General features: G+C 41.6%; 2 protein-coding genes across 7 annotated transcripts in view; one reads left to right on the plus strand and one right to left on the minus strand.

Annotated features, from left to right (window-relative positions):
- NF1 (neurofibromin 1) overlaps nt 1-15607 on the plus strand; it is a 416066-nt gene that overhangs the window by 168348 nt on the left and 232111 nt on the right. The window lies entirely within an intron of this gene.
- LOC139157993 (uncharacterized) lies at nt 3412-11163 on the minus strand. Its single transcript, XM_070735313.1, has 2 exons — nt 11062-11163; nt 3412-5429 (listed from the first exon to the last, which is right to left on the minus strand). Exon 2 carries the CDS (start codon nt 5418-5420, stop codon nt 4671-4673), a length of 750 nt encoding a protein of 249 aa, XP_070591414.1. The 5' UTR covers nt 5421-5429; nt 11062-11163; the 3' UTR covers nt 3412-4670.

Consider the following 15607-nt stretch of genomic DNA (forward strand, 5'->3'; position numbering starts at 1 on the left):
TGATCACATGACCATGGTGATGCCCCAATTGTGGTTGGAAGTGTGAAAATAGATCATAAGCCCCTTTTTAAAGTGCAATTGTAATTTTGAACAGTCGCTCAATGAATTGTCGTAAGTTGAGGACTATCTGCATTAAGATTCTTTATTACTCTTATAAGCAACTCAACGCAGCAAACCTGCCTAATACTTCTTTTCTCTTGATTTGCCCCCCCCCCCAAAAGAACCCAGCAGCTCTTTGAACTGTGGTTGGCCCAAATCACCAAGCAGGCTGTGATGCCTAGGGTGGGACTCGAACTCTCAGTCCCCTGGTTTCTAGCTTGGTATCAAGAGCTGGAGTGACACAGTGGTTAGAGTGCAGCACTGCAGGCTACTTCAGTTAACTGCTACCCTGTTTCCCCAAAAATAAGATGTACCCCGAAAGTAAGGCATGTCAGAGGTTTTGCAGAATTTGCTAATATAAGGCACCCCCGGAAAATAAGGCGTAGTCAAGTTTACATACGGTACGGTGGAAAAACATACGGTACCATTCAAAGCTGTTCATAGCGGTACCGTAATAATGTGGCGTCGCCTGCTGGCCCCTTCCATCGCTTTGTACCATCCAGTACAGCAGACACAGTCTGCTGCTGTCTCACCGCCATTACAGTCTCCACGACAGTGCGTAGACTGTAGTTCCCCTGGTGGCCGGAAGCTGCAATAGCGGGAGTATACTGTTGTACCATGTAAGTGCCGTCGTTTGTGTGTGTGGGTGCCATACTGACAGGTACCGTACCGTAATCAGTGTACCGTACAGTACACTTTCTTTGGGGGTGTCAGCTTTTCTGCCTGTGAATTTGTGTTATTTGGGAAATATAAGGCACCCCCTGAAAATAAGACGTAGCACAACCTTTGGAGCAAAAATTAAGATAAGACAGTGTCTTGTTTTCGGGGAAACACGGTAGCTCTAGTTCAGCAGTTCAAATCTCACCACTGGCTCAAGGTTGACTCAGCCTTCCCTCCTTCCAAGGTGGGTAAAATGAGGACCCAGATTGTTGGGGGAAATGTGCTGATTCTGTAAACTGCCTAGAGAGGGCTGTCAAGCACTATGAAGGGGTACATAAGTGTAAATGCTATTGCTATCTTCACCCCCAGACCAAACAGGCTTCTTTGCTCTGTTTCCAACTCATATTGTCCTTATTTATTAAAGTACATCTTTTTTTTTTCCTTTTGGAAAATGTGCAGGATGCCCCTTGAAGGCCATGGCACTTAAATGATAACCTCTCTAAATGCGAAGAATATTTTATGTTAGTGAAGGATACTTGTTCTCTGCTTTGTGTAAACCTCAAGCGGTGGCTGTCTTCTTAACAAGGTTGAACAATATGTAAAAGTAGAGGCTTAATTCTTCTTTAGGGAGAAGCTGAAGGGAGGTCCACTTTTACATGCTTTCTCCTCCACCCTGCTCTAATCATGTTCAAAACCATGCAAGTAAATTTTTCTCTTTAGCAGAGAAATAAATAGGAGGGAAGGAAAAGTTTTTTCTCTTAATAATAATAATAATAATAATAATAATAATAATAATAATAATAATAACAACAACAGAGTTGGAAGGGATCTTGGAGGTCTTCTAGTCCAACCCCATGCTTAGGCAGGAAACCCTACACTACTTCAGACAGATGGTTATCCAACATCTGCTTAATAACTTCCAATGTTGGAGTATCCACAACTTATGGAGTCAAGCTGTTCCACTGATTAACCGTTCTGACTATCAGGAAATTTCTCCATAGTTCTAAGTTGCTTCTCTTCTTGTTTAGTTTTCACCCATTGCTTCTCGTTCTACCCCCAGGTGCTTTGGAGAATAGTTTGACCCCTCCCCTTCTTTGTGACAACCTCTGAGATATTGGAACACTGCTATCATGTCTCCCCTGGTCCTTCTTTTCATTAAACTAGCCATGCCCAGTTCCTGCAACCTTTTTTCATATGTTTTAGCCTCCAGTTCCCTAATTTCGAGCTGCGATTTGTTTATGGTTAATGCCACTTTGGACATAGGTTTTCCTACAAATAATGTTTTGTGAAAGGAGAGAGAAGGAACCCAACACAAAGCAATGTGTCCACAAAATTAAAAGCCTAAGAGTACATGGAAATAGACATAGTCTTATCAGCATAAGAAGGGGGGAAAACCCGCAGCATTAAATGTTGCACATAACAGCTATGAGCAAATGTTAGTTTTTTCTAAATGGCAAAGTTTTTTTTATTATTGCTAGTTAAGCAAACATATAGAACAGATTGTACCTTACAAATGATTTCACTGATTTATTATCCAAAGGTCATTGCAATCAATTATGTTCCTGGGGCAAGTTGTAAGGCTGCCTGGAGAAAGGAATGGCCCAATTCAGATACAATGTCCCTGAGTAGTTAAATAGTCTCCTGACAGGTAAAGGCTAAAGGTAAAGGTTTCACCTGCCCGGTCATTTCCAAATCTAGGGGGCAATGCTCACCTCCATTTCTTCACTGAGGGAGCCAGCATTCTTAAAGATGTTTTCATGGCCACGGTCATGATTTTTACACTAAAGAGCATGGAACACTGTTACCTTCCCACTGAAGGGGTATCTATTTATCTACTCGCATTTGTGTGTTTTTGAGCTGCTACATCGGCAGGTGCTAAGGCAAGGAATGGGAGCTCACCCTGTCTCGCGGCGCTTGGGTCTCAAACCAGGCTGTCAGCATTCCAGCGGACAAATTACCCACTGAGCCATCAGCCCCCCCCCCGCCCCGCCCCCCCCAAATTCTCCTTATTTATTGATTGTTTGATTTGATTTGTATGCAGCCCTTCTCAGGGCGGCTCACATTAAAATTAACATTTAAAAAAAGACAATGTTCATCCATAATTCATGGGTGGGCAGCACTTTTGGAGTCGCAAGAGTGGTAGAAGGCTAAAGTCTGGGGAGATCTGTTGGTTGCTACTACCATGATCGTATCAGGAAAGACTTCATGAACTCAATGTGTATAGTCTGGAGGACAGAAGGAAAAGGGGGGACATGATCGAAACATTTAAATATGTTAAAGGGTTAATTAAATAAGGTCCAGGAGGGAAGTGTTTTTAATAGGAAAGTGAACACAAGAACAAGGGGACACAATCTGAGGTTAGTTGGGGGAAAGATCAGAAGCAACGTGAGAAAATATTATTTCACTGAAAGAGTAGTAGATCCTTGGAACAAACTTCCAGCAGACGTGGTTGGTAAATCCACAGTAACTGAATTTAAACATGCCTGGGATAAACATAGATCCATCCTAAGATAAAGTACAGAAAATAGTATAAGGGCAGACTAGATGGACCATGAGGTCTTTTTCTGCCGTCAGTCTTCTATGTTTCTATGTTTCTATGATGGTTTCTGAAAGGAGTTTTATGCAGCCATTTTAATTTGCATTATCGGTACCTTAATTCAGTTTGCTTTTAATGAACACAACAGCAGAGAACACATTATATACCCTCCTGTACATAAATATATATATATGCAGGTAACATCTGTAGTCAGAAGTCTTGGTCGGAAGGAAATTTTGTTGATTGCCAAAACAGAACTTGAGTCTCTGGAGGGATTTCCATCCATTTGGCCTTGACTCATGAAATGTCTTCCAGCTGCGTCCTGGTCAACTGTCCATCTTTGTAGCAATAGCACTTTAGACTTATATACCGCTTCATCGTGCTTTTACAGCCCTCCCTAAGCGGTTGACAGAATCACCATATTGCCCCCAACCACCTGGGTCCTCATTTTACCGACCTGGGAAGGATGGAAGGCTGAGTCAACCTTGAGCCTGGCGAGATTTGAACCGCCGAACTGCAGCTAGCGGTCAGCTGAAGTAGCCTGCAGTATTGGACTCTAGCCACTGCACCACTTCGGCTCCTCTTGTAAGTTCGTTCAGGGAATCTCCAACCAGAAAGGGTTTCATGTGCAGCTTTCCTCGTGGTGTGACTTGGTTGCAAACCTTTTTTTGGGGATCTCAAGGGTATGAGTACCTGCCTCTTTTCGGAGAGTGCTTCTCGGTTGCATGTTGCAAATTTTTCGGTGGTCATGAGCTGTAGTAAACTTAGAGAACTATCCTAGCTGTTTGTAGACCTGACAAATGAAAGCTCTTAAGGGGTATTGAGGGAGATATTCCGAATTGTTTTCAGGGCTTTTTCTACAGCTGATGCTCGACCAATGGAGGAAGTCGTGGGTTTCAGAGACAGCGGGAAGTCACCCCGATCCAGACATTTCCTCCACTTACTGCAGTGTCAATATAAATAAAGCAAACTGAAGGGAATGATAGAGTCACGTTGGCCCTTGCTCTTAGAAGGCTATTTACATACAGGAAGACTAATGCGTATGCTTAAAGAAACGATGGCTAAAGATGATCCATTTACATACCCAGCAGTGCAAATAAGCCGTGAGTGTTTGCCTTTTTTTATAATTTTAGCTGTGCTTTTGATTAAAGAGTCATAGCCGTCGCTCAGTCTGACCTAACCGAAGCAAAAATGGCATACTCCATTGACAGTTTTTCCATTGAAAGCTGGCGAGAGAGAAGACTGTAGCAAATGCACCGGAGAACTTATAAAAGAATCAACTAGGGCACATTTATTAACAGCAAAAAGAGGGGCCTGCGGAAAAAGGCCCTCCCTTTTCACCCTGAATGGCAGTGCGCAACAGAACAAGGCTTTCTTAAAAACAGAGTGCAGAAACGACCAGCAACACGATTGCAAACGACGAAGGCCCTGCTAACGCGCTGCTTCTGTTCCCAGTGGTTGATTTGGTTGAAGTCAGCCTTGTGGTCTTAGGGGCTGCGCTGGTGACATTGTGCCTCCGCGGAGTGGTTGCATTTACGGACACGATGGGATTCGATGTCTTCGTTCCTACTGTGGTGCCGGTTGCCTTTGGTGTGCTGCTACTCATAGGTGTAAATCCTCTGGTGGTGTGAACTGGGGGCCTGCTGGGGGTAGATGTGGGTTGGGTGTTGGGGACTTCAGAAAGGACCGTGAACTTGCCAGTGGGGATTTTGGAAACAAAAGTTATAGCGGAGGATTTGATAACGGAGGTGACGTTGCCCTTGGGGGGTTCAGGACCAGAGGTGACGGTGCCCTTGGGGGGTTCAGGACCAGAGGTGACGGTGCCCTTGGAGGGTTCAGGACCAGAGGTGACGGTGCCCTTGGGGGGTTCAGGACCAGAGGTGACGGTGCCCTTGGGGGGTTCAGGACCAGAGGTGACGTTCTCGGTGGGTCCAGGACCAGGACCAGAGGTTTTGTGGTCTTTGGGAGGTGTGGTATCACCAAAGGTTTTAGCAACAGATGTGTTATCGGTAGGAATCGGAGGCAGTGATGTGCCAGAAACTGTAGCATTTTGGATAGAAGCGTTTTCCCCGTAGTTAATCCTGGTTAGCAGTAGAATCACGATGGAGTAGAGTTGGGCCTTCATTATGCAGTTCTGCGGTAGACATAAAATGGAAAGAACATTCACATCAGACTTTGTGGGATTGCTGTCTGCTGACGACCAGCCCAACAATCCTATTTCCTTTCTAAAAATCAAATTTGTGGCATTATAAATTTAATACATTAAATTAAATTAAATTTGGCCTGAGTTTGATATTGCCTAGATCAGAGCTTAATAGTTGTGCATAGAGTGACCTATTGAGCGAAGGATAAATTGAATGTTTTTAAGTATTTTGAGGATCTTTTTAAGTCTTTTAATCGTAATTAATTGGATAAAATTGTTTTACTGTGTATTCTATGTTTGTTGTGAGCCGCCCCGAGTCCACGGAGAGGGGTGGCATATAAATCCAATCAATAAATAAATAAGTAAACAAACAAACAAACATTTATTTATTCATTCATTCATTCATTCATTCATTCATTCGATTTTTATGCCGCCCTTCTCCTTAGACTCAGGGCGGCTTACAACATGTTAGCAATAGCACTTTTTAGCAGAGCCAGCCTATTGCCCCCACAATCCGGGTCCTCATTTTACCCCCCTCGGAAGGAGGGAAGGCTGAGTCCACCTTGAGCCGGTGATGAGATTTGAACCGCTGACCTTCAGATCTACAGTCAGCTTCAGTGGCCTGCAGTACAGCACTCTAGCTGCTGCGCCACGCCAGCTCTTGCTATAAATAAATAAATATTTTATACACTTAATAAAACATATAATCTAAAGGGATTAACACCCATTGCTTCTGGTGCTATTTAGGGCTCAGCTAATACAGGTAGCCCTGGACTTACGACAGCTCATTTAGTTGACTGTTCCAAGTTACAACAAGCGCTGAAAAAAGGTGACTGATGACTATTTTTCACAGTTGCGACTTTCGCAGCATCCCCAGGGTCACGCGGTCAAAATTCAGATGCTTGCAACTGGTTCCTATTTATGACGATTGCAGTGTCCTAGGGTCACATCACGTGATCGCCTTTTACATGAGTTTCTAACAAGCAAAGCCAATGGGTAAACTCACTTAGCAATCGGATTGCTAAGGTAACCACTGCAGCGATTCACTTAACAAACGTGGCAAGAAATGTCGTAAAACGGGGCAAAGGTCACTTCACAAACGTCTCAAGAACAGAAATCAGGACAGAGGATATGTGGTCAGTAGAATTCGAGACCAAGCTATAAAGAATGAATTAGAATTACTTTATAATATGTCAAAAGATATATTGCTTTTGAGTTAAAGTGGTATAAGCAAAAACTTCAGAAGAGAAGGATTTAGGGGGAGTGATTTCTGACAGTCTCAAAATGGGTGAGCAGTGTGGTCGGGCGGTAGGGAAAGCAAGTAGGATGCTTGGCTGCATAGCTAGAGGTATAACAAGCAGGAAGAGGGAGATTGTGATCCCCTTATATAGAGCGCTGGTGAGACCACATTTGGAATATGTGTTCAGTTCTGGAGACCTCACCTACAAAAAGATATTGACAAAATTGAATGGGTCCAAAGACGGGCTACAAGAATGGTGGAAGGTCTTAAGCATAAAACGTATCAGGAAAGACTTCATGAACTCAATCTGTATAGTCTGGAGGACAGAAGGAAAAGGGGGGACATGATCGAAACATTTAAATATGTCAAAGGGTGAAATAAGGTTCAGGAGGGAAGTGTTTTTAATAGGAAAGTGAACACAAGAACAAGGGGACACAATCTGAAGTTAGTTGGGGGAAAGATCAAAAGCAACGTGAGAAAATATTATTTTACTGAAAGAGTAGTAGATCCTTAGAACAAACTTCCAGCAGACGTGGTTGGTAAATCCACAGTAACTGAATTTAAACATGCCTGGGATAAACATATATCCATCCTAAGATAAAATACAGAAAATAGTATAAGGGCAGACTAGATGGATCATGAGGTCTTTTTCTGCCGTCAGACTTCTATGTTTCTATATAGAAAATACATCCACGTTCAGCACATTGTTTTATGTTTTGTGAATGTTTTCTTGTAATAAAAATCTTTTTTAATTTTTTTTTTTAAAAAATAGAAATTTTGGGCTGTATTGTGGTTGTAAAGCAAGGACTACCTATAAAGGAAAAGCTGCATTGCAATGAAGACTTCATTGTCTTTTTCACTTTTCCAGCAAGAAGTGGATCGGCTCCTTATTGAGCTCAGAAGCCCTAAAAATACCATTTCTGTATAAACTATTGTGCAGTATAAATGGATTTTGGTTCATTTGCTTCCTAGCTTGACAGATGCCAAGCTGTCTATGATGATTATATTGTCCTTGATTTAAGGGGGGGGGGGGAGGTCCTCCCAGATATTCCTCAGACTTCGTAGGATTACAGTTACTGCTCCCAGAATAGATTAAAAAATGATACAGATGATCTTCTTTATTGCCCTTCTTATTGGTGAACGGTATTATGGTGAGGATTATCATTACTCTGTTGCTTTGCATGTACACTGAGAGCTTTTGCTCCAGCGATTAATTCCCCGTGTGTCTAATCACACTTGGCCAAATGAAGTATTCAATTAAATTCATCAAAACTCTTTCTACTGTACTGGTGCAGTGGAAAGAATGTCTCCTTGGTTAGATTGATCCATTACAAATGCCTGAGAATTGTATGGAGAAGAATGCAAGTTTTGGGGTTTTTTTAAAAAGAAGTTTCTTGCTTTGCTGGAGCAAAAGCTCTCAGTGTACATGGTTTGTGTGTGTTTATAGAAACATAGAAACATAGAAGTCTGACGGCAGAAAAAGACCTCATGGTCCATCTAGTCTGCCCTTATACTATTTTCTGTATTTTATCTTAGGATGGATGTATGTTTATCCCAGGCATGTTTAAATTCAGTTACTGTGGATTTATCTACCACGTCTGCTGGAAGTTTATTCCAAGCATCTACTACTCTTTCAGTAAAATAATATTTTCTCATGTTGCTTTTGATCTTTCCCCCAACTAACTTCAGATTGTGTCCCCTTGTCCTTGTGTTCACTTTCCTATTACAAACACTTCCCTCCTGGACCTTATTTAACCCTTTAACATATTTAAATGTTTCGACCATGTCCCCCCTTTTCCTTCTGTCCTCCAGACTATACAGATTGAGTTCATGAAGTCTTTCCTGATACGTTTTATGCTTAAGACCTTCCACCATTCTTGTAGCCCGTCTTTGGACCCGTTCAATTTTGTCAATATCTTTTTGTAGGTGAGGTCTCCAGAACTGAACACAGTATTCCAAATGTGGTCTCACCAGCGCTCTATATAGCGGGATCATAATCTCCCTCTTCCTGCTTGTTATACCTCTAGCTATGCAGCCAAGCATCCTACTTGCTTTCCCTACCGCCTGACTGCACTGTTCACCCATTTTGAGACTGTCAGAAATCACTACCCCTAAATCCTTCTCTTCTGAAGTTTTTGCTAACACAGAACTGCCGATACAATACTCAGATTGAGGATTCTTTTCCCCAAGTGCATTTATTCATCTCTGGATGGCTTAAAGGGCTCTTGTAGAGCACATCTGGTGTGACAGTTGTGGGTTGTTGTATGTTAGGCTGCAGTCTATTTAGAAAAGATCACCAGATGTTTACTGAAATGTTCAATAAAAATCTGCGTCATTCTGTCAGGTGTCCCCTGTCCCTTTTAAGTCAAAGTGAGACAGGCAGGACCACATACGAATTGCTCTCTCCTTCTTCTTTGTTTGCAAATTCAGATGTTTTAACATTTAAATATGTTAAAGGGTTAAATAAGGTCCAGGAGGGAAGTGTTTTTAATAGGAAAGTGAACACAAGAACAAGGGACACAATCTGAAGTTAGTTGGGGGAAGATCAAAAGTAACATGAGAAAATATTATTTTACTGAAAGAGTAGTAGATCCTTGGAACAAACGTCCAGCAGACGTGGTAGATAAATCCACAGTAACTGAACATGCCTGGGATAAACATAGATCCATCCTAAGATAAAATACAGGAAATAGTATAAGGGCAGACTAGGTGGACCATGAGGTCTTTTTCTGCCGTCAGACTTCTATGTTTCTATGTTTCTATGTTTTTCACAGCAATTGTTAGACTGAACTATGCTTTCCCAATGCCCCCTTCTGTGCTCATTCTAAGATTTATATGATTTTTAGTGACACTCATACATGAAGGATGCTACTATTTTAAAGACAATATTACATTCAATTTTGACTCCTAGAGATGTTGGGAGAACTGAAGCCTTGCTTGTCAGTTCTTAAGCATAGAAAGCTGCTTTTTGTGCTATCAGAAATTCGTCCATTTGGATCAGTGTTTCCCAACCTTGGCGACTTTCAAGATGTAAGGACTTCATCCCCCTGAATGTTCTCGTTGGAGAATCCTGAGAGTGGATCCATGCATTTTAAAAAATATCAAGGTTGAGTAACACTCATTCTCCCTACTGCTGCTTGTCAGCATTATGTGGAAGTGAGCATCCAGAATTGAATAATTTGCAGTCATTGGCAGACTTCCAATCCAGAAAAAAAAACCTAGCTGTTAATCCATTCTAAAAACATGATTCTACAGATCTAGAAAATGGCCCTCTTCTGTTTCTTGTCACATGGAAACAGAAACATAGAAGACTCACGGCAGAAAAAGACCTCATGGTCCATCTAGTCTGCCCTTATGCTATTTCCTGTATTTTATCTTACAATGGATATATGTTTATCCCAGGCATGTTTAAATTCGGTTACTGTGGATTTACCAACCACATCTGCTGGAAGTTTGTTCCAAGGATCTACCACTCTTTCAGTAAAATAATATTTTCTCATGTTGCTTTTGATCTTTGCCCCAACTAACTTGAGATTGTGTCCCCTTGTTCTTGTGTTCACTTTCCTATTAAAAACACTTCCCTCCTGGACCTTATTTAACCCTTTAACTTATTTAAATGTTTCGACCCTGTCCCCCCTTTTCCTTCTGTCCTCCAGACTATACATATTGAGTTCATTAAGTCTTTCCTGATACGTTTTATGCTTAAGACCTTCCACCATTCTTGTAGCCCGTCTTTGGACCCGGAAATTAAGAATAAAACGGCACTGCATTTAAAGGAAGCTTTCTGGTCTGACATTCTTCTTACAGTCTAGCATCTCCTACGATTCCTCAGCTTTTGCCCATCGAGCAGGGGAGCACACACAGGAAGAGGAAAAATTTGCAAGACCTACTGTCTAAAACCCGTATCACTCTTTCTTCCACAAACATAAAGTTAGGAATTTTTTTTTTGGGGGGGGGGGGTCCTTAGTGCTCTCTGACTTGGGTTTTTTTTTGCAGATATGTCATCAAACAAATTAGGTAACATCAATAGTGCTATTTAGTACCAATGATGTTGCCTTGCCTTTGAGTAAGAAAACATCTGCAAGAAAGCAGCCATCACAAGGACACCCTCCCCTCATTTCAACCCCGAGCTACAAATATTTCCCTTCAAAATTAGGATCACACCCTCCAAATCCAACCACCCAGGCAAAGCAAAATCTGTACCTGTTCTCCACCTGAGAGCCTAACACTTCTTTTTCAGACAAAAAGAAATAACCATCTAAACCACCAGCACCAAAGTTGCAATCCCTACGTCCTTGGGATGAAGTAGGCAAAAATCAAAAGGATATCAGTTACCGTCATTTACAGAATGGGGCAATTACACAACTGTATGAAATTCCATACCTCTCTCTCTGCCTTCTCTTTTCCTTCTGAGCGTTGTCTTGGAAAATGGAAAGCTGTTCCTTAGTTTAACTACTACTATCCAGACTTCAAAATAGCTGTCCCAGAATATCAAGGGTGGCAATTTATGTCAAGAGTGATGTAAGCAGGCAGCTAACAAAGAACTCATTTCCTTGTTTGCAAACCAAAATCCAAAGTCAATATTGTTTTAAATAGAAAGACTATCTATATGGGAAGTATTTTTAAAAATGTTCAAAGCATATTTAACCTCTACTGCTTATACAGTAACAATGCGCCTTATCATCTAGATCTGCTTTATTCGATGAATTGATGGATTAGAATAGACTAGAATAGGATAGAATAGAATTTTATTGGCCAAGTGTGATTGGATACACAAAGAATTTGTTGTGATGCATATGCTCTCAGTGTACAACACTTAATGATAATCCAGACAATCAAATCATGTTAGGAACCAGTCAATATAAATTGTAAGGATAGAAGCCACAAATTTACAGTCATACAGTCATTTATGGGAGGAGATAGGTGATGGAAATGATGAGAAGATTAATAGTAGTGCAGACTTAGTGAATAGTTTGACAGTGTTGAGGGAGTTATTTGTTTAGCAGAGTGATGGCATTCAGGAAAAAAAATCTGTTTTTGTGCCTAGTTGTTCTGGTGTGCAGTGTTCTACAGCGTCATTTTGAGGGTGGGAGTTGAAGTAGTTTGTGTCCAGGATGTGAGGTATCTAAAAATATTTTCACAGCCTTCTTTTTGACTCATGCATTGTCTGTCTGTCTGTCTGTCTGTCTGTCTGTCTGTCTGTCTGTCTGTCTGTCTGTCTGTCTGTCTGTCTGTCTATCTATCTATCTATCTATCTATTATCTACCCTGTTTCCCCGATAGTAAGACACCCCCGATTGTAAGACGTATCGGGGGTTTCAGGGGGGTCGGCTAATATAAGCCGTACCCCGAAAGTAAGACATATGTCTTACTTTCGGGGAAACGCGGGGGGTATTGCCGCCTCCCTCTCATCTAGCTGCGCGCCGCCTCCTGCCCACGTCCGCACCGTCCCCCTCTCCATACGTCGCCGCGCCGTCCCCTGCACTTGTCACTGCCGCCTCTGCAAATTTACTTGGGCACGTCCCTACTCCAAAGAAACCTCCCCCCCCTGCCCGTCACAGAAGGTAAAATGCATATACACTAAAAAAACACATTTTACACAGGTTTTTTAGCTGTCAGTGCCCCTTTAACAATATAAGACATACCCCGAAAGTAAGACATAGTGGGGCTTTTGGGGATAAAAAGAAAGTAAGACACTGTCTTACTTTCGGGGAAACACGGTATCTTTCTTTCTTTCTTTCTTTCTTTCTAATTATCTATCTATATCTTTCTTTCTATCTATCTATCTATCTATCTATCTATCTATCATCTATCTATCTATCTATCTCTATCTACAGTATCTTTCTATCTACAGTATCTTTCTATCTACAGTATCTATCTATCTATCTATCTATCTATCTATCTATCTATCTATCTATCTATCTATCTATCTATCACTCAATTAAATTTCTAGGCCTCCCTTCTCCAGGGGATTCAGGGCAGCTTGCAGAATAAAACCAAAATAAAATTACAGATGTAAGTTATAAACCCTCACCCTAAAATCCAAGCCCGCCATCACAGTAAAGGGACAAAAGCTACAAGCAGTGGACCAATTTACATACCAGTGGACCATTGGCAGCACTCTCTCCCATGCAGTGACAATTGACATTGAAGTCAACTGCAGGATTGCCAAGGCAAACTCTGCATTTGGCAGACTAAACAAGCAACGTGTGGAACCGACGTGGAAAAAGCCTTGCTACAAAACTCAAAGTTTACCGAGCAATAGTGCTAACTACCCTGTTGCATGCCAGTGAGACGTGGACTGTATACAGGAGACATGCTACGCAATTGAACCACTTCCACATGACCTGCCCCTGTAGAATTCTGAGGATCCGGTGGCAGGATAGGGTACCTGACACTGAAGTCCTCTCTAGAGAGCAGCCCTGCCATCAATTCCCACCCTGCTGGTGAAAGCCCAGACACGCTGGGCAGGCCATATTGCTAGGATGCCAGACCACCGCATCCATAAACAGCTCCTCTACGGTGAGCTGTCTAAAGGAAAGTGATCGAATGGGGGGCAAATGAAGGGATACAAAGACAGGTTGAAAGCCTCCTTCAAGTCCCTCTATATCAATTCCACTTCCTGGGAATCCCTGGCACAAGATCAACCAACATGGTGCATGGCGCATGATCGACCAACATGACGCATCTGAGGTTAGCTGGGGGAAAGATCAGAAGCAACATGAGAAAATATTTTACTGAAAGAGTAGCAGATGCTTGGAACAAACTTCCAGCAGACGTGATTGGTAAATCCACAGTAACTGAATTTAAACATGCCTGGGATAAATATATATCCATCCTAAGATAAAAATGCAGGAAATAGTACAAGGGCAGACTAGATGGACCATGAGGTCTTTTTCTGCCGTCAATCTTCTATGTTTCTATGTTTCTAAGGCTGCCAGACATCTCAGGCCAGAAGAACATACATAGCAGAAGAGAAACGAGCACTCCACAAAGCCAGAGCTACAAATGCTGTAACAATGGTGCCCACACATGTCTGCCCACCTGTGGACACATCATGTACAGCCCACAAGCCATTAGATGTCAAGGTCCTCTTCGAACACGATGGATAAACATCAGCGATAATCTAAACTATTCTTGCTCGTATTGGGACAATTGATATGCTGAAAGTACAGTGTTCCCTCGCTTTTCGCGGGGGATGCATTCCGAGACCGCCCGCGAAAGTCAAATTTCCACGAAGTAGAGATGCGGAAGTAAATACACTATTTTTGGCTATGAACAGTATCACAAACCTTCCCTTAACACTTTAAACCCCTAAATTGCAATTTCCCATTCCCTTAGCAACCATTTAGATTATTACTCACCATGTTTATTTATTAAAGTTTATTTTAAAAATATTTATTAAAAGCAGATGAAAGTTTGGCAATGACATATGACGTCATCGGGTGGGAAAAACCATGGTACAGGGGAAAAAACTGCGAAGTATTTTTTAATTAACATTTTTGAAAAACCGTGGTATAGACTTTCCGTGAAGTTTGAACCCGCGAAAATTGAGGGAACACTGTATTTTGGTAGCTCTTTCTTGTCTGCCTTGTTTTAGTCTCCCAAAATAATAATAGTAATAATAATAGTAATAATAATAATAACAATAACAACAACAACAATCATCATCATCATCATCATGGCTTACAAGTGGAACACTCAAAAAGGAGACAGAAGGACTAATACTGGCGGCACAAGAACAGGCCATTAGAACAAATGCTGTCAAAGCCAGAATTGAAAAATCAACAGACGATCCAAAGTGCAGACTCTGTAAAGAAACAGATGAAACAATCGATCACATACTCAGCTGCTGCAAAAAGATTGCACAGACTGACTACAAGCATAGACATGATGCTGTGGCACAGATGATCCACTGGAACTTGTGCCGGAACTACCATTTACCAGTGGCAAAGAGCTGGTGGGTTCATAAGCCTGAAAAAGTGGTCGAAAATGAGCAAGCAAAACTACTGTGGGACTTCCGACTTCAGACTGATCGAATTCTGAAGCATAACACACCAGACATTGTGATTGTGGAGAAAAAGAAAGTATGGATCACCGACATCGCAATCCCAGCAGAATTGAGGAGAAGCAGCTAGAGAAATTAGTGAAATACGAAGATCTAAAAATCAAGCTGCAACGACTCTGGCATAAGCCAGTGAAAGTGGTCCCAGTGGTACTTGGCACGCTGGGCGCAGTACCAAAGGATCTCAGTGGACATTTGAAAACCATCGGAATTGACAAAATCTCCATCTGTCAATTGCAAAAAGCTGCTTTACTGGGATTGGCAAACATAATTCGCCGCTACATCACGCAGTCCTAGGTGCTTGGGAAGCGCCCGACTGGTGATGAAATACGAAATCCAGCATAGTGATCTCGTTGGCTGTGTTGTACTGACATAATAATAATAATAATAATAATAATAATAATAATAATAATAATTATTATTATTATTATTATTATTATTATTATAATAATAATAATAATAATAATAATTATTATTATTATTACTATTATTATTTATTAGATTTGTATGCCGCCCCTCTCTGAAGATTCGGCCCAGTGGCCAGTGAATTGGGGTATTTGGCTTTAGCTTCCGTAATCTGATCAGCTAGAGTTCTTAATGCCTTATTTACACAGGCTTGTGGGTGTATATACATCACAATTAGTAGAAAGGAAGTAAATGGAATGCCCCCTGTACAAGACGAAAGTTCTCCCAGGGGTGGATTCCTCCCGATTCTGACTGACTCTCCCGAACCTGTAGCAATCCGCTGGTGATGTCACCGAACCGGATCGGTCAATGCCATTTAAAAAAAAAATAAAATTAATTATTATTTTTTAAATTTTTTCTTTTGAGCATGCACAGTAGCTGAGTTCTGGCATTGTGCATG

Source organism: Erythrolamprus reginae, chromosome 1, assembly GCF_031021105.1.
Source record: "Erythrolamprus reginae isolate rEryReg1 chromosome 1, rEryReg1.hap1, whole genome shotgun sequence".
NCBI classification, from domain to species: Eukaryota; Metazoa; Chordata; class Lepidosauria; order Squamata; family Dipsadidae; genus Erythrolamprus; species Erythrolamprus reginae.